The following is a 23596-nucleotide window of genomic DNA, read 5'->3' on the forward strand; positions in this document are numbered from 1 at the left end:
AGTGTGTTGAGTATTTGCCCTTTGCTGTATTCACACATGCTTAACAGGAGGAGCCTCTGCTTTCAGGCTGCCTCTGAAATCACTACCCACCCTCTCAGCCCCAGTATATATACAGGAAACAGCCCTTTTTATCGGAAGGCCAATTTAAAACAGACATGTCCACCCCCCACTGTCCCTCTGCGTCGAGAACAAGAGGGATGTTTGATAGAAAACAAGTAGGAAACGTGTGGGAGAGATAAAACATTCCAAGCTGAAGAGAAACAGAAGGTGGATAGAGATAAAAGAAACACCCAAAACAAAAAAATATATATTTTACCTGGTGTCTCTCTTCTCCTCTCAGAACATAATCACAGATTTCCACTGTCAGCTTCTTTTTGCCATTTTGGCCCCCTGTAAACACCTATTATTGTACACACTCAGTAGGTTGAGCAACACTGCCGGAGTCACCGCAGGAATCAAGAAGAGCCTGTAGGGCAGCTTTCTGTGTGCATTACCTCTGCTGCTGCTGCTGCTGCTGTGAGACAGACAACATGCAGAGAAATCACTGAAGTGGCTCCGTAGTTTCCAGGGGTTGAGTTTCTTTGAATGAAAGTGGAGACGTGGGACCATGTGACCACAAACAGCTGTAAGTTCCACATGTAAATGAGACGCCTTAAATTCCATTGATATGGGAAGAGATAATGCTGCTGGCTGGGTGTGTCTCCAAGGTGTGCTTTTGTTACCTGATCCTTAACTACAGACTGGTTTTATTCAAAGCAAGTGGAGATAGTTGATAGGTTTAGAGTTTTCTTTGTCTCTGTTGCTATTCTGAGAAGCAGTTTCATTTTTAAATTGTCTGGAAAAGCCTCACTAACCTGAATTTTATTTTTAGTGACAGCATGTGAATTTGTCTGATTGTTGCTCATTTATTATTTTTACTTTAGCTTTTGTTAGTGAAATAATTTCATTTTATGGGATCAATAAAGTACATTCAAACTTATTCTCTGGTCACAATTATTATATGATATTGTATATTTATTTGTTAGTCAATTTGCTATTCAGTGCAATAAGCATATGAACCATTAGAATTTCTCTAGATACACTACATATGTATCCTTAGAAAATGTTTTTAGTGTGTATGTGTGCATATGTTTGCATGTATGTACTTAAGTATGTACAGTATATCTATTTCTTTGTTTAAGTCACTTAAGTTATTTGTGTATATGATTTATTTTATTGTGTATGTATGTTTTTTATATATATATTTCATTCCTTGTATATAATTACTCATTTATTTATATTTAATATGTGCTTTTAAAAGGAACGGTGTGTAACATTTCGGGGGATCTATTAGCAGAAATGGAATAAAATATTCATAACTATGTTTTCATTAGTGTATAATCACCTGAAACTAAGAGTTGTGTTTTCTTTAGCTTAAAATGAGCCCTTCATATTACAAAAAAATAAATATATATAAAAATAAAACTGACTTGACTTGACAGTGATATTCTTTCCCGCCTGCAGGCAGCTATAGATTAAGAGTTTCTGCGGTTGATTAAGAGGAAAGTGATTTTCGTACATTTCGTACATTCAGTGCAGATGTGCTGAGATCAGACAGTCGAGCTAACAAGAGGCCAGGGGACCAAGTGCATCTACACTTCCATCATCATCATCATCATCATCATCATCATTATCATCAACGTCATCATCACCATCACAGGGAGTGGATCTGGATATAATTTGGTATCCCTCCCAGCAACATATTGCGCAAAACAAACGATGATGATGATATTTTAAAGGAACAGTGTGTAGTTTTTCGGGGGATCTATTAGCAGAAATGTAATGTAATATCCAGAATATTTATTAGTGTATAAGCACCTGAAACTAAGAGTCATTGTTTTCGTTAGCTTAGAATGAGCCCTTCATATCTACATAGGGAGCGGGTCCTCTTCACAGAGTCCACCATGTTGCACCGCCACGTTTCTACAGTAGTCCTGAACGGACAAACCAAGCACTGGCTCTGGAGAGAGACTTTCATGTTTTCACGTTACCTAAGGGCCACCGTAGTTCTCCGACACGCTTGCGAAACTGCAGTAACGTGAGCTGCAGAGTGTAAAACCGCAGTACCGCCAGCCGCAGAGTGACTTCTGTTGCTCCTAAAGTTGTGTGATTATGGTAAAGATGGCCTCTGAGGGAGGCGAACTGCGTTACCACAGTTTTGCACTCGGCGGCTCACGTTACCGCAGTCTAGGAAAGGGAGGAGTGAGCAGAGGGGTACAGAATTGGTTGCAATCTGCAACCACACCACTGTGCTACCAAATTCTAATTCTACACACTGTACCTTTAAGTTACTTGTGTATATGATTTGTATGCATGTATTGAGTGTATGATGATTTTTCTTGTGTTTGTACAGTATGTTTTTTCATTCCTTGTTTATACTTGCTTATCTTATATTTAATATTATGCTTATTAAGTTTCTCTTTTCACCAAGAGCATTGTGTTATTGAGGACGGGAGGGAGGGTTTTTGTGAATGTCTGCTCTTTAATAGAGCAATAGAGAAATAATATTGAAAAAAAAGATACACTACATACTGATATGGGACTGTATAATATTGAAATATGGCTTTGGTATAAACCACAAATGATTGCTTAAACAGTTAGGCCTGAGATATGGAATTAACAACTGATGCATTTGTGGCTGATTAAGACACCAAATGATTATTGTGCAACCCACTTGGTGACAATAACAACAACAATGGTTGCGTAATGCTTTTTCTAAAAAAAGACCCCCATACAAATGAGTTCCTGTGTTGTGGTCTTAAAAGGATACATTTCTCTCAGTAGTGGTCAGCGCAGGAATGTAAGGAAACAGTTACATGGACTGGTAAGTAGTACCATATGTTTGGGGGCCACATAATTTACTTAAGACTACAAACATGTCCCATGGCGCTGAGAGCACATTGATGGATGGACATGAACTAAAGCTTAACTGTTTACTGACGAACAGACTCACTTATAAGCTCTCCAATCTCAAGAACAGTCACAAATGTTGCTCACACATGCACAGTTTACAGATGTGGTTCAAGAAACAAATAAAACCTCATTCCTTTTTAGGCTGTAGATACTGAACTTGGACAATGAAGGTAGCAGAGAAAATGTAGTATCTACAAGCAAAATAACTGATGTAACATATACAGATAATAAATAAAAGAGCATCAAAACATTATGACATCACCAGTGAAGCTTTGGCACATTCTTTAGAAAGAGCCATATAAGGTCAAAAGATACCCCAGAATACTATATAAGCTAATAAGCTGCATTCAGTGCGACTTTTCTTTTACCACATATGGATATAATGTCATTATTGTACAAAGAGCTCATACGTTAAAATCCCATAAAGTAAATAGCCAACAACCTCGCCTCTTTCCTAGACAATTATCCTTATCAGACGGAAATCACACAAGGATTTCGTCGAGTTTTGTGGAATTCAAAACAGGAAAAGCAAAAGTGGGAAGGACAATGTTCTCTCTCTGCTCCAGCTATGGTAATCATTTTACTTCCTGTTCCCATGAAGTCCTTCAAAGACATGCAGGCTCCGTGTTATCCTGTTCCCACAAACTCCTTCAAACACATTGCCATGCTCCATCTCTCCATTAAAGTGGCAACCAATATGCTGAACACATTTGTTCATTTAAAAAAAAGAAATGGAATGGGGCCCTCCTGTGGCTGCACGCCTCACACTGCAGAAATGAGCAGAGGATGGTCAAATCAAGACCACCAAAGTCCACTAAAGCCCTCAATTAAACTTTGGAAATAACAATATAGATTGCATTTTTAAGACAGTGAGAAGCTCAACTGGAGTAATTATCCAAATTCTTCTTCTTCTATATCTCTTCCGTATGAATTTCTTTGCAGGCAAATAAGAACAAACAGATACGGCCTCGTGGACAGGGAGTCAGCAATGAGCAGAAGAAAGATAAAGCCTCACACTCCTGTGTACACGCAAATGACTCGTCCTCTATAAACTAGTCTCTGTAGGTAAAACCTTGTGACAACTGCTGTTTTGTCATGACCTTTCTCTTGCATACATTCATCTTTGAATGCTGCTGCTGTTGTGATTCAGTGGTTAATGAGGACATAGTTTCTGATGTATGTGTCTGAAATTAGAAAGCAGCATGGTCCTTCACAGCCTGATGCACTCTGGCTTGAGCTCTAAGAAAGCAGAGAAAAACAGTGAGGAGATGGACATAGAAACAGACATGAATGGATAGAAAGAGATGTGAAGAAAAAACGGAGGACACTGGCAGAGTGTCACAAGCATCCCCGGCCGCTCACTCTGCTGCGACGGAGATTATTGTGCTGCAGCCAGAGGCCTCGGTCCTTTTCCATGTTGGTGGAGAAAGCTCTGGGGAAGAGCTCGGTCCTCAAACGGATGGAAGGAACCCCCGAAGCAAGTTCCAGCATGTCAGACGGCTCCAAGTGCTCACACACTTTGAGCTGCGACAGAAAGAAACTACATTTTTCTTTAAGAATAAAGACTCATATTCTCTTCTTATTGTTTATCAAATATTTTATGTGTGATTTACTGGCAGAGCTAATCATCTGTTGAATAGTACAGCAAGATGTGCTAGTGACAGAATAGCTCATGAGAGCACTAGATTCGACTGTTGCAAAACTGCATGAAACATTACGTTTTGAACACAAACAAAAATACTTCTTTAGGTTTAGGCAACAAAAACACATAGTTAGGGTTTCACGATGACTTTACTACAACGGTTGACTTCCGCATCTGCTCCTGTAGTAATTAATACGGTTGCTAGAGGTCGCTGTAATCTTCTTTTACTTCTCTCTGTGATCTACCAAATGAATAGATGATAAAACCTAGTAGTAGGTGTAGTAGGCCCCTGTTGACCCACATCTATGGGGCTTATAGCGACCAATAACGCCTATTTAATAGCCTGACAGTAATTGGGATTTATATTGGAATAAAAATGAAGAATTTTTCAGATAAATATGTAAGGGGTAATGTACAGCGAGGCGGTCATTGTTGTGAAATAATCCCTGACAGGGCGATGCAGCGCCCTGAAGGAGTTTATTTCACAACAATGACCCGCTAGCCGTACATTATCCCACTTATTACATGGCTACTCACTTTAGAAATCAATAATTTGACACAAAAACTGTCCGCCAGAGTCCGATATCAGAACTGTGCCCGTAGCAACGGTTGGCTATAGAGAAATAACAGACCATAGAACGCCGTGATTGACCAATCAGAATTGAGTATTCAACAAAGCAATGTAATAAACATTTATAAAAAAAATGTTTTACCTTTACTATCTTCCTTTAAACTTCTCGGTCATTAAAAGTGCTAAATACGGGATTAGGGGCATTCATATTGCCGGCAGATTGTAGCTAACGGTGCTAACAGTGCAAAACGACTTCATTCTCTGCTCAGGTAGACATTACCCCTCTATATCTTTACATAACAACTAGTTGTTTGCTGCTATATTAATGCCCTGGATATCAGATTTAGCACCTTTAAACATATGTCACATTCCTTTCCCATGACGCAGAGCTTCGGCTTTTGTTTAGACCCTTGAGGAATTTTGCAAAAGTGTTTTAAAATGAGAGTCAGAAACATTATAGTAACTTTCAAAACAAGCTCATCCATTGGGCCAATATTCACATTATGTTCCTACAGTATATAGAGAATATACTACCAGACAATGAGGTTATCATATTTTATGGCACTTTTTGCACTTCATAAATGCTACTATTCAAATACTCTAACAGCGACTTTATGCTTCCATGTGATATATCTATATTTAAATAAATTATCAGGCTACCTGGTCATTTCCATAAGGTCGTTTGACACTCACTATACTGAGTTACATCTTGGTGCTCAGCCTGTATCTCTTCACACTTTGACGGAGGGACGTCTGCTGCTTTCTGTCTGTCCTCATTAATCTTCTTAGTACAGTACAAACTTGGATTGCCTGCAACAAGTCCTCACAATGCTCCCGTTCTGCAACGTCAAATGTTGCTTCATTTTCTTCAATTTGGTCTTTTTGGTAAGTAATGTGGGTAATTCTGTTAATGAATTGGGAACAGAAATGACTGAAAACATTGATGTTTAAAATAATACATAAGTTAATATTGTGTGATTTAAAGAAAAGTCATGTTTATCAGTGGTAGTGGTAGTAGAAATAAAGAAAACAAACTACTTTCTGTGCATGACTTTCAGGTTTTAGAGCCTACTAGTGAACTGCTTTTACAGTACCCTTACCAAAATTAAGTTTATTCAAGAGTGCTATTGGTATACTTCTTTTGAACTTTTACTTTTTACTTTTTATGTACTTATCAGATATATACTTAACAAAAGTATTCTTAAGTATACTTGGCTCATACGGACAAGTATACTTAAAAGTCTAAGTATACTTGGCTCATACTGACAAGTATACTTAAAAGTCTAAGTATATTTGGCTTATAGACTTACTTACTTAATCTTTTGATCAAGATATACTTAAGAAAAGTATAATGAAGTATTCTTGTCTTACAGAAAAGAATACTTGGCTTGTAGTTGTGCCGCCTTTTTGATAGAGTAGCCTACTAAAGTGTGTGAGAGTTTGTAAAAGGATGTTTTGATATGAATTTACTTCAATTCATCAAGTTTTTGGATTATCTGTTCACCGTAAAGGCATGCGAAAACAACACATTTTATTTGTACTTTATTATTTTTTTTAATCTCATCAAAAATCATCCTTTCAAATAGCAAAAGGAGCAAGTCTCTTTATTTAATACATACATCATTGGCTAAGTACTATAAGTTAAAGTATACAAAGTATACTTTCTTGAACTAAAAAGCAGAGATGCTCACAAGTCATTTTTTGCAAGTCCGAGTCAAGTTTCAAGTCTTTGTTAGACTGAAATCAGCAGTAGCAATATTGCTATATAGAGCACACAGCTGCATTAATGTCCGGTTGTTCAACTTGTTTTTCAGGCATCTGGGGTTGGTCTCGTCATTATCGGAGCAAAGCAGTACTCCACTTACAAGGCCATGGGTGCCTTTGCAGGAAACGGCCTGTCTAAGATCGCTATAGTCCTCATTGCAGTGGGTGCCAGCATCGTCCTCGTCTCCTTCATGGGCCATTTGGGGGCGTTCTTTAATAGTTATTCAATGGTGTCTTGTGTAAGTAACATAATGTCTCAGCATAGATTTGATTAAAAATGTGCCCTTTGGGACAATTTTGGGAGGATGCTCCAATAAATGTGTCACTAATAGTTATATTTTAAGGCATATGGGACATGACTGACCCTCTAACACTGCTCACTGTGTTTCTTTATGAACTAGTTCATCTGTATCCTGATCGTCATCATCATAATGGAGACACTCACAGGGATTGCCTTTTACATGTTACGCAAGAGGGTGAGACACTTAAATCCTGAGGTCAAGGTCAAAATATTAACAATTCTTCTCAATTCTTCTTCATACGAGAGGTGGTTTGTCATTACAAATAAGTAAAGCTTATTGCTTATAAAAAATCTTCTTCTTTATTATATCTGTAGGCTGTCATCGTAGAGGTGAAAAACGCTATCGACCACCAAAGCAAAGCACGAAGGGTGATCCAGGAGTACGCCCCGGAGAAGAGACACGCCATCGACAAGATTCAGGAAAAGGTGACACATAGTGATTTACATTTGCAAGAGGCGCTTGATAGATTGTAGAGGGTCCAAATTAACCCAGTGTTATAAACCCTGTTACAGTTCAAGTGCTGTGGTGCAGACGGCCCCGAGGACTGGTCCACCAGCGTGGGCTGGGAGGAACACGATGCCGTGCCGGACTCCTGCTGCATGGTGAAGATGCAGGGTTGTGGAAAGGAAAAGGATAAAGTGCGCTCAAAGGTCTGCTGGGAATTCTCATTTCAAGTTCACAGCCATTTCATTTACTTTCTGTGAACAAATTAAGTATTTTATGACTGTGTGCTCCTCCTTAGGGTTGCCTCCAGGCCATCAACTTGTTTCTGATGAAAAACCTGATGTGGATCGGTGCTCTCTGCATTGCTCTCGGGGTCACAGAGGTAAATAAATACCTAATTAATAAAAACAAATGTATAAATGTATCATTAGAATAAAAACAAATCACATGTAATTCCCTGCATGATTTATTAAATGATCTACATGCAATTTGCAACATTTTGTATGATAAAATATTCATGAAGAAAGTGGTAATGCAGACATTTGAAAAGTAATGACATGAATGATAATAAAGCATATCTCGTCCTGTTTGCCCCAGGTGGCGAAATCCAGAATTAATTTGAATTTACGGAGAGAGAAAAGAACCTTTTTGACCCATCTTTGAGTTCATTTGCTGCCAGTAACTTATAACCTTTCTGCCTTACCTGTTGCAGGTTGCAGGAGTAGTCGTCGGGGCCTGCTTGTGTGTGAACCTAAAACGAAAAAATTATGAAAACATGAGCTGAGGCGTCATCGTGGCCGAGCACAGACGACTTCCTACATCACTGACATATTTGATCTATTCTATTTGCTTTTCCAGTCTATTCTTTCTAAATAAAGATACAAAACATAGATGATCCTGTTAATGATATGTTTGAAAACAACTAATTATTGCTACTTTCATGCTTGCCAACTGTGACTATTTCAACAAGTGATCCGACTATCTTTTGGTCTATGATGGTCTATATGCCATTGAAAACATCTGTTAGCTATAATAGTCTCATGTTTATACGGCATGCTACTATGAATCAATAAATGTGTGATACATTCATGGTTGAGTGGTTCAATCTGTGTGTTTAACAACTGATTTGACATGATGACCTTTTGAAAAGGTATTCATTCACAGGTCACAAGGTCATCCTGTTATTGCCGTCTTTGAATCTGGTCTGAGTGGCAAACTCACAGCAACTCCAAATAATAAATGGCAGCCACGTCATGTAATATGAAATCAATAACTACACACTGAGCATTAATGTTCACCAATCTACAGTTCAGCAAAACAGCATTTTTTCCCCCTGTCAGATCTCAGGACTGAAGAGGTAAAAATATCTAATATATTACAAGTTGCCCTATTAAAACATGTTGTTATTTATTTATTTATTTATTTGCACATATATAAAACTGCACAAAATCCAATCAATGAAAAAAAAACAAGAAATGTGTCAGGAGAGGTCAAAAAGCCACAGGCTTATACAAAGGACCTCCCACCTAACCCTAAAAGAAAAGAAAAAAACAATATCAAAAAAGGAAGAAAGATCTAAACTAACATCATTTTAAAAATACAACAAAAGTTAAACAACAAGAAGTACACAAAATGTGCAGAAAAACCTAACCAAACCAATCCAATAAAAACAATGAAATACATACAAAAAAACAGCACAGGAAAAAAAGAAAATATATCTAAACATATCAAAAGATAATTAGACATCATGAATCAAATGTGATGATAATTTCCTTTTAAAATGTTCTAAGGATAACGAGCTCTTGATAATATTTTGGTGTTCCATATTTGTACACCACGATATCTGATGTTTTGTTTTGTAAAAAGTTCTGTTCTGTATTAACATTCTTCTTTGGGTATATACATTTGGCAATACATTATTAATAAATGTAGTAATACAATCAGTGAAACAATTTGTCCTCAAGCACTGTTCTAATCACTTCAAACAAGGCCATTTAAATAGTAAACTACATTTCCCAGAAGCCCCCATACAGGAAATGCGTCCGCTCTCCAAATGGGTCCGACTCTAGCAAAACCAGTATCAACACAGAAAAGCAACGTGTGCGTCCAGCAACCCAGAAAAACTAACTGAAAAACACAAGTTTATCAGCAACTTTGAACCTAAAAGTAAAGGTAAAGAAACTGTTATATTGTGATATAATTTACAACCTCCACCAGCCTTATTATTTGCTATAATTTAACATACTACTCAAGCTATGCTAACAGATGTTAGTCAGCTAGTTAATGTGGTAACATGCAACTGTGAATCAAGTTAAAGTACAAACTATACTGCTTAACTTGAAACTGTAAAGTAAAATAAATAAAACATGTAGCTAAAAAAGGCCAAAGTGTAATAGCTGACTCATTATTTGTATAATAATAAAGTTATCCTCTCTTTATTATGTATTAAGCAGCATGTCTGAGGCTTTAATCAGGCGAATAAAGGAGCTGGAGGCAGACCTGGAGACGCTGAAGTCCCAGCTGAAGGAGAGGAGTGAAGCTGGAGATGACCTGGAGACGCTGAAGTCCCAGCTGAAGGAGAGGAGTGAAGCTGGAGATGACCTGGAGAAGCTAAAGTCCCAGCTGAATGAGAGGAGTGAAGCTGGAGATGACGTGGAGCTGATGTCCAATCCATCCCCTAATGAAAACACAGACTGTAAACTAAATGATTCTAACACCAGCAGCAGTAATAAAGGTAAGAAAGCAGGCAAAAAGCGTCCTTTTGACTTCTCTATCCACCCTCGGCGCCATGTGGCTCTGCGGCTGGCCTACCTGGGTTGGTCCTACCAGGGGTTCGCAGTCCAGGAGAACACCGACAACACTGTGGAGGCCAGACTCTTCGAAGCTCTGCTGAAGACGCGGCTGATCCTGGACCGACAGAGCTCCAACTACCACCGGTGTGGTCGCACCGATAAAGGAGTCAGTGCCTTTTCCCAAGTGAGTCCACTGGGACTTAAAGTATGATTTATTGACTCCATACGGCTATTTTAACTATATAATACTGTCTTTTCTCCACAGGTTATAACCATCGATTTGCGATCCACACAGTTTTGTGGAGGACTGGGCATCACAGTCCCTGAACATGTTGATGTTAGTGCCAAGAATAAAGCTACCGGCTCTGAGCTTCCATATTTGAAGATGCTGAACCGAGTCCTGCCCCAGGACATCAGGATGTTGGACTGGGCGCCAGCAGCAGAGGGCTTCAGTGCACGCTTTGACTGTAAGTCCCGCACGTACCGGTACTACTTCCCCCGCGGATCCTTGGATGTGACGTTGATGGCAGATGCTGCAAAAAGGTGGGTGTAGAGACACAAAGTGATGATGTAACACTCCTTGAAGTCACAGTTCTGATTTGAGGATCTCTCAACACCCAATAGATACGAGGGCACTCATGACTTTCGCAACCTGTGCAAAATGGATGTGGGCAACGGGGTCCTGCAGTTTGAGAGGACCATCTTGTCGGCGTCAGTCAAGCCTGTGCAGCCTCAGCACGTCTCCAGCACGGACCAGTATGACCTCTTTGTGTTTGAGATTAAAGGATTGGCCTTCCTTTACCACCAGGTATCAAGAGACTCTCACTTTTTACAGCTTTGTTTGGCAAAAAATCATGTTCATTTCAAGTTCCATATACATTGATGATTAATGACATTATGCTGTAGGTACGATGCATGATGGCGCTGCTTCTCCTGATCGGGCAGAAACTGGAAGCCCCGGAGATAATTAATCAGCTCGTGGATGTTCAGAGTAACCCCAGAAAGCCCCAATACAGGTCAGTATATACTGTAGGAGCCATCAAAATCAGACCTTTTTCATATCCTACACAAGCATGAATAATAAATCTCCTGTGCAAACAAAATACATCTGTATGAATCTAAAACATTTCCCTTCTTGTCTCTAGCATGGCAGTAGACTACCCTCTGGTGCTATACGACTGCCACTTTGAAGGTTTGAGCTGGAAACAGGAGAGTGAAGAGGTGAACCACGTCCTGTCTGTACTACTGCAACACTGGACCCAGAGTGCGGTCAAGACCCACGTCCTGCACGGGATGATTCAGGGTTTGGAGGCTGTAGGTGAGACATTCAATGAGACGAACAGACCCTGTAAAACTTCAACATTTTCAAAATGTAATAAAGTAGAATTAAAAGCTATAATAACAGTAATGGTAGTAAAACAGTGTGAATTAAAAACTAGATTAATAAAATAACAATAAAGTTATATAAATGAAATACATTAAAATAAGTGATTAATAAAATAACATTAAAATATAATACAATTTAACAACTTAAATACTATAAAATAATCTAAAAATGAATCAGAGGCCTGGCTGAATAGGTAGGTTTTAAGTTTACATTTAAAGAGTTGATTAAAAAAATAATACTGCCTCCATGGTATTATATTTATATTTTCATGCATTTTTAGCATATAATGCATTGAATAATTGTGCGGAGACTCCTGCTAAACGGCACTTACATCCTTATGTATCCTTCCAATACTTTGCTTATACCCAGTCTATTATAGGCCAACACATCAAACTGTTGACTGGGTATAATATGTTTCACTTCTCTCCATCCACAGGTGGAGCGTCCTCTAACCACTGCTGGCTAGTAGAAGGCAGCAGGCAGAGAAACTACCGGCCCCTGCTGGAGCGTCCGTGCTGCGAGAGCCTGGAGTCCAGGATAAACCATTTTGTCAAAAGAGGCCGACTGGAGCGGGAGGACGGGGAGAATGGAGGTGAAATGGTCCATAGGGGGAAAAGGTCTAAACATTCCCACAATTTCCCCAGTCTGCCTGTTTCATCAGAGACGCCATCGTCAAAACAAAATACAGATCAAAAAGCAAAAGATTAATATTTTCTTGCCAAACTATATTTTTTTGTATTTTTTGTTCAAGGGAAAACATTGTATTTACGTTTTATTTCAGGAAACAAAACAATGGATTTACCTTTTTTATTTCATAAAAAACGTGTATTTACATTTTCATTCATGCAAGTCTTTGTTTTGCTTTGAAATAAACACGTTTTGGAGAAAGTTGGTGTCATTGAGCTTGGTTTCATCACAGTTTTATAGCACCTATAAATTTGGCTAGGCCAGGGGTCAGCAACCTTTACTATCAAAAGGCTATTTTAGGCAAAAAAATATATAAAAATCTGTCTAGAGCCGCAAAACATTTGAGCATTGTGATGAAGGTAACAGTTTATAGTCTAAGTATATAGTATATAAGTCTAATGCAGTGAGGGCCAAAGAGACAATGTACTACGGAGTATAAAGGCCACATTGAGGGGGAAAAACATCTGAGATTTCCAGAATAAAGTCAAGTTTACGAGAAAAAAGTTGTAATATTACAAGAATAAAGTCATAACTTACGAGAAAAAAATTCCTAATGTTACGAGGATAAAGTCATAACTTTACGAGAAAAAAAGTCGTAATATTACTAGAAAAAAGTCGTTATGTTACGAGAATAAAGTCATAACTTTACGAGAAAAAAGAAAATAACATGTAAAATTACTACTTTATAGTATGACTTTATTCTCATAATCTTACGACTTTTTCTCTTAAACCTATGAATTTATTATCATAATATTACTACTTTTGCTCGTAAACCTATGACTTTATTCTCGTAATATTAAGACTTATTCCTCGTAAACCTTTGACTTTATTCTCATAATATTATGACTTTATTATCATAATATTACGACTTTTTTCTCGTAAACCTTTGACTTTATTATCATAATATTACGACTTTATTCTCAAAATCTCAGCTTTATTTTTTCAGGTTGCTGACCCCTGACCCCTGGTCTAGGCGGAACTAACGAACGAAGGAAACATCGGAAGAATTTCGAGGTGGCGCTTCTGTCTAAGCTAAGAAGCTAGGTCGTTAGCAATCAGTAGAGAACAAGTCAGAGTCACAGACAGAGATATCCAGTAACACGCCTGACTCCACGCTGTTTGCCTGACTCTCCATGTGACAGGACGGAGTGGAAATGTCTGCGGCGTCGTTTCACTGCGTGTTTGTGCTCGTTATGACCTGATCAACACTTGTTAGCATTTAGCTTGTTTACTGCTCCACTGTGGCTCTGCAAGGATCCTCTCTGTACACTCAGCTGGTTTAAGGACAATCACACGTTTAAGAGGTAAAGCACAACATAGCATCTGTAACAAACTCTAACAACACATCTTAAACAAGTTCAGAAACAACCAGTTATTATCTGCAGTGTTTAGTTGATTAACTACAACTTTAAGTTGCTGTAAAGCTGCTCCCAGCTGTTGTTGTTGTTGTTGTTTATTATGGTGCTTTATAATAATAATAATAATAATAATAATAATTTTATTTGTAGAGCACTTTTCCAGCAAAAAAAGTGCTTTCCAAGGAAAATTCACATCATATACAACAGAATACACTGAAACATAAATAATTAAATAAAAAACAATAGAATGGGAAAAATAAAGAAACAAGCATATACATATTCATACAGTTACATTGACTTTTGGAGCTGCGACTGATTGAAGATAAGATTGCAGACCGTATAGATAAAACAACAGGATATTAAAAATAAACTTCAAACTGCAAAATCTGCAAAGATATTCATAAAAGAGGGACAGTGAAATGTTCTTTCTTTATTATCTAATCATCACAGAATAATGTTATACAGTCCATATGAGCATGCAACTCAATTAGGATTCAATAGAATTCAACAAAATGAAAAGGATGAGCAAGCACACACTTTAATAGGTTATACTCCTATCAAAAAGTAATCACAAATATAAACCAAGTATACTTGTAGAAGATAATAATAATAATAATTCACTTTTCAAGCACAAAGTGCTTTCCAAGGAAATTCACATCAAATACAACAGAATACACTGAAACATAAATAGTTAAATAAAAAACAATAGAATGGGGAAAATAAAGAAACAAGCATATACATATTCATACAGTTACATATGCACATATATACACATCAGCACACAAGCATACAAAAGACTAAAATTCAGCTGATTGAAAAAAACATTCTATATAAAAATGGGTTTTAAGACTGGATTTAAAAGTTGTGACAGAGTCTGCTGATCTAATGCTTTATATGTGATTAAAAGCGCTTTAAAATCAATTCTAAAAGAGACTGGGAGATGTAGTGAAGCCAGAATTGGTGTGATGTGAGAGCATCGTTTGGTTTTGGTCAGTAGTCTAGCTGCAGAGTTCTGAACTATTTGGAGCTGCTCTGTCTGCTCTTTAAGCAGGTCAAGTTTTAGTCAAGAATAACTTCAGAGCTGTCAAAACCAGCCCAAGTTTGCTTGTTAGCCAAGTGGTGCATAAATAAACTGAGTGTAGCTCATCACCTCCACAGCAGGGGGCGTGTTGTTAAACCTAATAACGGCCTCAGAAAGGCTTTCAAATACTCTATTTACACTAGCAAGAAACACCTAGTTGGATATTTACAGAAATTTAATGTAGCACTTTTATGTGTTCCCAACTTTGTTTGTTTTAAGATTGTTTTCCCTGACATTTCTCTTTTTTTAATACTTTTTTCCCCCCTTTTTTCAAGGTTGTTTTCATATATGCAATTTACAGTTCGTAATTACAATAGTTTATAAACCAATTTTGAAGTAGATTATCTTATAGACAAACTCATTAAGTACACTAGAGAAAACAACTTCAACATTCAAAATTGAAATAAAATTAAGAAAATAAATAATAATAATAATAATAATAATAATAATAATAATAATAATAATAATAATGATAAAAGAAAGAATAGAATTAAAAAAACACATAACAAAAAAAAAACAATAATACAAAAATGCGAGAGTAATAATAAATTAAATCAACAAATAAGTTAATAGAAAATAAAAAGGGGGGGAGCGCAAATATATAGTAATATCATTTACATGGGCACACACGTGCATCCTCCTTGACGGTTTCCCTGACATTTCTAAGTTTAATATGTTCATGTTTTCATGGCTGTGGCAGGTAGATATTTCAGGTCACCTGCCACCATGGCAGATAGGTTTTCCTTATAATAAGAAATATTATATTAAGAATATTCGAGCCGAACAAAATGATTGGACGGGCTTACAGTCCTGCGACAGCTACTGATACTGGATTTTATTCTTTTTTTGTCAGAGCATTTGATTTAATCGATTGCTGTCGGGGTGTAATGAGATTTTCAACAAATATAACAAAAATAATGTTTTTGAAGACGATTACCAGCTCTAGCTTTTAGGTTACGCGATATATTCCATATTTCTACTGTCTTAACAAATCTAAAGCGGCAGACAAAAATATTTAGTGACCTGTCACAGTGGCAGGTGAGAAAAAAATTTCAGACCATGTTTGTATGCCACCTAGGGCTGCAACTAACGATTATTTTAATATTTTAATGATTATTTTATATTAGTTTGGTCTATAAAATGTCAGAAAAAGGTAAAAAAAATTATCGATCAGTGTTTCCCAAAGCCCAAGATGACGTCCTCAAATGTCTTGTTTTGTCCACAACTCAAAGATATTCAGTTTACTGTCATAGAGGAGTTAAGAAACCAGAAAATATTCACATTTAAGAAGCTGGAATCAGAGAATTTTTACTTTTTTTTCCTTAAAAAATAATACTCAAACCTATTAATCGATTTTCAAAATAGTTGTTGATTATTTAAAAAGTTTCAAACTAATCAATTAATGTAGTTGCGGTAACAGTATTACTACTTTACTGACTTTCTGTGTCTTTGCTTCCAGATGTTCCTGGTGGGGCTGACGGGAGGCATTGCCTCGGGGAAAAGCGCAGTGTCATCGATGCTGCGGGAGCTCGGCTGCGCCATTATCGATGCTGATGTTGTGGCCAGGAAAGGTAGGCGATTGTCTCTCCCCCTGCAAACTCTTTAGATTTACAAATTGAATACAAATCCAGTCCAGTTAAAACTGTCATCCAGCTGAACCCTGGGAATTGAGATTCACCCATATGTCCAACATCACTGACTAATAACATTTGTTATTATACTGAAATGGACATAAAGAGGCCTATAGGAGGTTCATTAAGATAAACGCTTGGAGAGCGCGCATGAATCATGACGGCTGTCTCTAATGACTGCAGGGATGATGTTATAGTTGTGTGGTGAAGATAAAAAGGTCACAGAAGTAGGTGAAAAGTGCACAGCTGCATTTAGCTAAAGATTTAATTACACTCAGGTGATTGAGTCTGTTACAAGATTGATTTCAATATTTGTTATCCACCTTCTTCCCTCGTGTATCTTTTCATTTTATGTATTGTTAATTTAATACAATGACAGTTGTGGAGCCGCACACTCCCGCCTATTCTCGCATCGTGTACCACTTTGGGCCGGAGATCCTGCTCGAGAACGGGGAGATCGACAGGCAGAAGCTGGGTCAGCTCATCTTCGCCAACGAGGAAAAGAGGAAGCTGCTGAACTCCATCACCCACCCAGAGATCCATAAAGCAATGCTCAAAGAGATCCTGTTCTACTTCCTCAGAGGTGAGGAGAGGGGGGAAACTGGCTCAGTTATCTGTGACCAGGGAAAAGGGGGATAATTTACTGAAAGTGAACCAAGGCTGTTTTTGTAGCGCAGAGCTGGGCGTCAAGGTTTTAGGCTGTTTCTCACAAAAAAACGCTGTATGAATTCCTCTCTGCAAGCGAAGTAGTGAGATATTTTTTAATATTCCCAACATTATACATGGTAGGAGGTGAAGGTACATAGTTGCTGCATACAGATGTTTTTACTGTAACCATTTCAAACTTTTAAAAAAACTGACTCCCACCTGCTACTTTAATTCTTTACGACTCGAGATATCTCACGTGCCTTAAAATATACATCTCGTGCATCACTTGTATGTTGCTACCGGTATTTTCACGATGATAAGCGTGTAAATGTGTTGACACTAATTAATTTAGTTTCACATTAATTTCTTCTGTCTCCCTAGGGTACCGCTATGTGGTGCTGGATGTGCCCCTTCTCTTTGAAACCAGACGTCTCACTCAGTTTCTAAACCACACTGTAGTAGTTTACTGGTAAGAAGACCACCAGTGCTCACTTTCTCCCCATTTTCCCCCATCACTTTAGAGTTTAACTTTTGGACTGTTTGTGTTTTCACATTTTAAATCATTAATTTGGAAGTTTGTTTTGGACAGAAACTGGCCATTAAAGGTCCAGTTTTGTGAGTTATTGGTTACCCATCTCCAGCCCTCTGTGTGCCTTATTAGCATGACTCACCGCCTCTGGATTTTTTAACAAGCCACCCTGGCTGCTCCATAAATAACCTCCATTGTCTGTTCCTTTTCAGTGACCCTGCCACTCAGCTTTCGCGCCTGATGCAGAGGGACGGTCTGACCCAGGAGCAGGCCGAGCAGCGCGTGGCCGCGCAGATGCCGCTGAACGAGAAACGCGGCCTGGCCAATCACGTTATCGAGAACTCGGGCAGCCGAGAGGACACCCACCGGCAGGTCCTGCGGTTGCACACGAAGCTGGAGGACTCCATGGACTTCCTCCTAGTGAGGGTCATCGCTATCGCCGCCACTACGGGTCTGGGTGGGATTCTGCTGTATGCAGCCAAGATACTTTTGTCCTAACAGAGGAGAGGTGAGGGGAAGAAAGAAAGAAAGAGTTTGGTCCAGGATGAGGGTGTGAATAGAAGCAGGCAAAGGCACGTCGGGAGGTCCCGATGCAATTTACTGTGACATTAGTTTCACAGCACCCGCCACTACAGTTCAGTGGTGTGACGTGCTCTGTTTGCAGTTAACACTGACTTACATTATTGACACTACATGCACTGACTAATGGGGTTTAGTGTGAAGGGTTTGAATGTGCAATTTCCGTTGGTTTTACTCAGAGATATTAAAAACATGAAAGTGATACTCAAGAGTCTCAGTAGCTGCACAACAGTGATCACAGTCTGGGGACTAAAAACTGGTTAAACCTTTTACTTTGGTGCAGGAAACAACACATAACTAACATCTGTAAAAAAATAAAGTCAAAACTGAAAATGTGCAGAAACTAAGATGTTATTTTATTACACCTTTTTTATACCACATAAAGATAGCCAAATTAAATGTTTTGGGTGATCACCAGATCGTAGAGAGCAAAGGAAGAAGTTACAGGCAGAAGTCACTGTGGTTTCTGTGCTTTTCATTTATTTGCAACTTTGCAATTTAGAGTATAAAATGCCAGAGCTATCCCCAGAGATAAATACGTTTTAAATTGGATGGAATACTCCTCATAGAAAACATAATGAAATGCCCAATGTGAATGATCTGACGCTTACAGAATATGCTGTGATTGTATGTTAATGACCTGTATAATGAGGATAAATGACAGAATGTATTTGACAATCCATTCTCAACGGGAGCAGAGTGAATTTACATGAGATAACAGACTTTATATATATCACTGTATTTTCTTACACTTGAAGCTGCCCTCTGTAAATACTAAAAGTCTGTGATTTTGTTTTTCTGTGCACACTCACTTGTAACTAAAACACGATTTGTAACATGTAGCTGCTTAACTGAAATATAAATAATCCCGCACCACTGTTTTAAAGCAACAACTGTCAGCTTTTTTTTATTTTAGTTTTAGTGCTGGATGCCCTTTCGTCCTGAACGTACAGTATGATATTATATAATATGCAGATTGATGATTCTGCGGTTTGACACTAGAAGGCTGTTGGGGAGAAAGTTTCTCTCCGGTCACTTTAAATCTGAGTTTTATTCATATTCGTGACATTACAAAGAACTTGGAAGCTATTTGTGGTCAAATATGCAATTTACACAAGTGTGATTTGGAAACTTAAAATATGTATATATAAATATGTTGGGAATATACTTCACAGTGAAGTAGGAGTCTAGTAGTCAAATTTTATATGTTTTTAAAACATGTCTGGAGGGGATCTTTAAACAAATTTGGTCTACTTTAGTCAAGATATTAATTAAAAGTTAATGAAGAAATTAAAGGGGTACTTCAGCGATTTAACATTGGACCTTCATTAAGTTGAGGGATTTATAAAAGACAGATTTAATTAAGACGGGTCAAAATTGAAGCAACAGAGGCTGAGATATCATGGCTTTTAGTCACTAGTATGGGTCAAACTCCAAAAACACTACATTTCCCATAATGCAACTCAGTAGTGTAGTGTTTGTTAGACTTTCCCTGCCTGGCCACATCTTTTAAACCCCACACCTCCAATTTGTAACGCGGCTTTCTGTTAGAAATGTTAAGTCTCCAGCCCATACCTGGGTAACCATGGTGACATCACTATGACATCATCAGGGTCATCTCCCCTCAGAGCCACAGACAACATTATACATCTGTTTTCACAGGCTGAGACTCTTGAGAAGTAAACTGATCATCATGTAAAATCAGTGAAGTGCACCTATAAGGGCTGCAACTAACAGTTATTTTCATCATGCCTATACTGTGTTTATATATATATATATATATATATATATATATGAAAGACATTGATGTGATTAGATCCTACAGGTAATGTGTTAGTGGCAGTTCTTCAGGAGGACAAAATAATGAACTTGTGTTAACGGTCAGTTGTGATGTCCTTGCTCTCGTCCACATTAGAGCTTAGGCATGAAAATCCAGGCCCGCAGGCAGGCGCGGTGACATCATCTTGGCACTGAGGTCCCCACGAGCCTGCGTGGCTCACTTGGCTCCGTCTAAAGCCCCTACTGGTCTGCGATTTGTTTTTATCAAGCCACAGCAGAATTAATGCAAAGTGACTCGGGCTGTGCGGTGGGCAGAGGGGCAGTGAACCGAGGCTGCACGACTACACGTACATATGTGATGCACAAAATCACAGACACAGACACAATGTAGTCTACTGCACACATGCAAACAGTACATATCATTTTCCATATAATACACGCAATCACACTTTAACATAATCAATCCAGGGTTGTCCATCTTTCAGAGCCATGATGAAGAACATGGTCTTTTCTTAGTTTTTTTTTTTTATCCTGACTGCTGTGATTCAAATTAGGCGTGTCGTGATATGCCAGTATTGACTGTGATATTTAAAAATTAAATATTGACATAATGTTAATAGTACGCACATGATAATATGTAAATAATCCGCGTCTCTTAAATCATTTTATATACGGTTATGGTTACAGACTCTCTCTCCACCTCTCTACATTCATATTTTGAAAAAAAAAAGTGACAAAATGCACAGTAAAAGTTGATGATGATTTTGACTGATAGCATTATTATTGTTATTATTATTATTATTATTATTATTATTTAAATCTATATAAATTCTATATAAATCTTTGCTGGATATCGCGATACAACCCGGTATCACGCCAAAGCATGTAATAGACCCGCCTGTCCACCAGAGGATAGTATTGCCAGTTTTGTCTCACCGAGGCATGAATATTACACAAGTGTACAAAGGTGCAGTACCAGCAGGGGGCAACAAAACCACTCACTTAGGTTTAGGAAAAATATCATGGTTGGGCTTAAAATAGTTACGTAAACTAAGTAAAATACGTACAGAAAAAACTTAACATGAGTACGGAAAACACATCACAAACATCACTAAACGACATGTCGCAAACACAGGGCCGGCTTAAGGCACAGGCCATATAGGCGGTCGCCTAGTGCGCCACCTTCTGGGGAGCACTGGTCGCCCTCTAAAAACATTGATACATTAAATACAAAATCTAAAAAAAGTCGGTGGTGCCCTTCCTCATTTTCCGCATTGATGTAACAAATGAACAAATAAATAAATAAAGAAAGAAAGAACACTTTTCACCCCTGTAACTCTGTAGTAAAACTGACTAAACACTTTTAAGCCAACAATATCAGGGACCAATGTTTCATTTATATAATAATAAATACAGTTATTTATGAAAATGAAAATCTTATTTTTTGTCTTAAAACCATTGGGATGTGTGTTACAGTTTACAGGTTATGGTCCTGTGGGGTTGAACTTTAACCCTAACCCTAGAGCTAACCCTAGTGGTGGCAGGGATCAGGGGTTTCTCCAAATCTAAATTTCACCTCGGGCCCCCAAAGGGCTGCGCAAACGTCACTAACATAACTTACAAAGCAAAACACCACACCTCGAACACCAGTCTCCTGGTTGAAAGTCCTGTGTTTGTTGGACCCGTCCACCTCCCCTCCAGCCTGCCATAAGTAGTCTCACTTTTTATTCTACGTCACTAGCACTAAGCGTAGCATATTTACGCGGATGCATTTACATTGCAGTCAGTACAGACTACATGGCGTATAAATGACACGCCAAAAGCAAGAACGGCGTTCTTATTGCACGCTTTTGCCTTGCGCATGTCATTCATACGCCTTCTCATGTGACCAGGCTGCGCGATAATATCATTATATCGTGACTTCCTCTGGCCACGATGATCGTGTGGTGATAATCTGATACCGTGACAGCCCTAATTCAAAGGGTAACATGCTTCGCTGGGCAGCCAGCTGTTCAGCAGAGATTTCCAAGTGTGCCTTTTCTCCGACACAGACAGAGGCCAGATGCAGAGCGTGGCGGGAAGACTATATCTGTACCAGCAAGTGTGAATGCTCCGGGCGGGGAAGGGTGGCGACGTCTCCGTCTGAATATAAATTGGGTTTAATTCTGAAGGTGTCAAGCTAAAAGGTGAAAGTCTGAAGTTGCCTTGTTACACTTTGTAAAAGTGCATGGAAACCAGGCACAACCCGGCGCTTTATTGTGTGTGGTGGGTCCTCTCCGGGAGCAGAGCAAATCATTTGCTGATGGCGGGGGGTAAAGACTTCTATAATCTCACCATCATGTTCAGAGAGTTGGCCTACGGCACCACAGTGTGTCCACATTTTGGAATCTCCTATCTGAGTGGTTTTTCATCATTTCCCCCCGCCTACTGCCGTCAGGGAAGGTAAAACAGCTCGGGCGAAGGCAAACAAAATAAATAGCTCCGCACCAAACTCGACTCTGGGTAATTGACAGTCTAAAAATGTTTTAATAACTATTGTTGTTTTGAGTCTGAATTGTTTACTCAAGGGGCTAATTTTATTTTTTCTATCACCACAGCGAAAGGACGTGCCACCCCTGGAGGGTAATAGGGTTTCAGTATTCATCAGTTGTTGTTAAAAGCAATTCCGTTGTGCCATTTTAGTGAATTATCAATTAATGCAAGACATTTGCAGTCGTTTTAGTATTTAGGAGGGTGACTAGAGTGTATGTAAGAGCAACAATGATGGATCCAAACTGCCACTTTTCACTTGTTTGACTGGTTAGACCTTCTCTCAGGACTGTTGTGCAGCAGCTGTTAGGATGGGACAACTTTATGATTCTTATACTGGTACATTAACTTTGCCCCAGGAGTGGCAGTATAGGGCCTTTAACGGAAATGTTTAAGAGCTTTAAACCAAAAATATACAAATGACTTAACCTCACGCAGTTTACATCACAAGGTATATTTACATTTCCTGTGCCTTTTCACAGAAAACATCTTGACTGGTCCCAGTAGGAAAAGCACAGATGTAAATAATAACATTAATGATGGCTGATTTCCATTTAGCTGCTTAATTTTCAGTTTCCTGTTCAAGGGTGGAGGAGGTTCTCAGATCTGTGCTTAAAGCAGCAGTAGGCAAGATCAGAGAAAATATGATTTCAAAAAAGTTATTTTGATAAAACGGTCACTTTATCCTGACAGTAGAGCATGAGACAGGTAATCTGAAAAAAATCATGTGCCTCGGTGTCCTCCGGTGTCCTCCGGTGCTCCTAATGGCATCTGCAAGATTTCACAGACCGGAAGAAAACAACCAATCAGAGCTGAGCTGGAGCCTTGCCGTCTCTGAGCAGCTGTCAATCATTCGCAAACTCTGATCAAACGGTCGAACTAGGCAGCGCTGATCAAATATGAATCAATATTCTGTTACTG

General features: G+C 38.6%; 3 protein-coding genes across 4 annotated transcripts; all 3 read left to right on the forward strand.

Moving 5' to 3' along the window:
• Positions 1-5882: 5882 nt before the first annotated feature.
• On the forward strand, positions 5883-8761 carry LOC141758551 (CD63 antigen-like). The gene is made up of 7 exons (XM_074620089.1): positions 5883-6050; positions 6980-7168; positions 7331-7405; positions 7546-7656; positions 7744-7881; positions 7974-8057; positions 8388-8761. Exons 1-7 carry the CDS (start codon positions 5994-5996, stop codon positions 8457-8459), a joined length of 726 nt encoding a protein of 241 aa, XP_074476190.1. The 5' UTR covers positions 5883-5993; the 3' UTR covers positions 8460-8761.
• A 937-nt stretch (positions 8762-9698) lies between these two features.
• Positions 9699-12742, forward strand: pus3 (pseudouridylate synthase 3). 2 transcript variants are annotated; one of them, XM_074620224.1, is made up of 7 exons: positions 9699-9847; positions 10126-10651; positions 10733-11010; positions 11092-11275; positions 11374-11483; positions 11613-11785; positions 12291-12742. In XM_074620224.1, the coding sequence occupies exons 2-7, from the start codon at positions 10130-10132 to the stop codon at positions 12560-12562; spliced, it is 1539 nt and encodes a 512-aa protein (XP_074476325.1). In that variant the 5' UTR covers positions 9699-9847; positions 10126-10129; the 3' UTR covers positions 12563-12742. The 2 variants fall into 2 exon arrangements, with proteins under 2 accessions (XP_074476325.1, XP_074476324.1); XM_074620223.1 differs by having other exon boundaries at positions 10129-10651.
• A 912-nt stretch (positions 12743-13654) lies between these two features.
• dcakd (dephospho-CoA kinase domain containing) lies at positions 13655-19254 on the forward strand. Its single transcript, XM_074619983.1, has 5 exons — positions 13655-13845; positions 16440-16551; positions 16991-17194; positions 17641-17728; positions 18001-19254. Exons 2-5 carry the CDS (start codon positions 16440-16442, stop codon positions 18284-18286), a joined length of 690 nt encoding a protein of 229 aa, XP_074476084.1. The 5' UTR covers positions 13655-13845; the 3' UTR covers positions 18287-19254.
• Positions 19255-23596: the final 4342 nt, after the last annotated feature.

The sequence above is a fragment of the Sebastes fasciatus genome, chromosome 20 (genome assembly GCF_043250625.1).
Source record: "Sebastes fasciatus isolate fSebFas1 chromosome 20, fSebFas1.pri, whole genome shotgun sequence".
Taxonomy (NCBI): Eukaryota; Metazoa; Chordata; class Actinopteri; order Perciformes; family Sebastidae; genus Sebastes; species Sebastes fasciatus.

Coding starts and splice junctions, on each gene's coding strand:
- pus3 (XM_074620224.1), top strand. CDS start 10,130: ATGTCTGAGGCTTTAATCAGGCGAATAAAGGAGCTGGAGGCAGACCTG. Junction 11,276..11,373: donor TGGCCTTCCTTTACCACCAG/GTATCAAGAGAC, acceptor ATTATGCTGTAG/GTACGATGCATGATGGCGCT. Junction 11,484..11,612: donor CCCAGAAAGCCCCAATACAG/GTCAGTATATAC, acceptor TCTTGTCTCTAG/CATGGCAGTAGACTACCCTC.
- LOC141758551 (XM_074620089.1), top strand. CDS start 5,994: ATGCTCCCGTTCTGCAACGTCAAATGTTGCTTCATTTTCTTCAATTTG. Junction 7,657..7,743: donor TCGACAAGATTCAGGAAAAG/GTGACACATAGT, acceptor ACCCTGTTACAG/TTCAAGTGCTGTGGTGCAGA. Junction 8,058..8,387: donor TTGCTCTCGGGGTCACAGAG/GTAAATAAATAC, acceptor TACCTGTTGCAG/GTTGCAGGAGTAGTCGTCGG.
- dcakd (XM_074619983.1), top strand. CDS start 16,440: ATGTTCCTGGTGGGGCTGACGGGAGGCATTGCCTCGGGGAAAAGCGCA. Junction 16,552..16,990: donor TGATGTTGTGGCCAGGAAAG/GTAGGCGATTGT, acceptor ATACAATGACAG/TTGTGGAGCCGCACACTCCC. Junction 17,195..17,640: donor CCTGTTCTACTTCCTCAGAG/GTGAGGAGAGGG, acceptor CTGTCTCCCTAG/GGTACCGCTATGTGGTGCTG.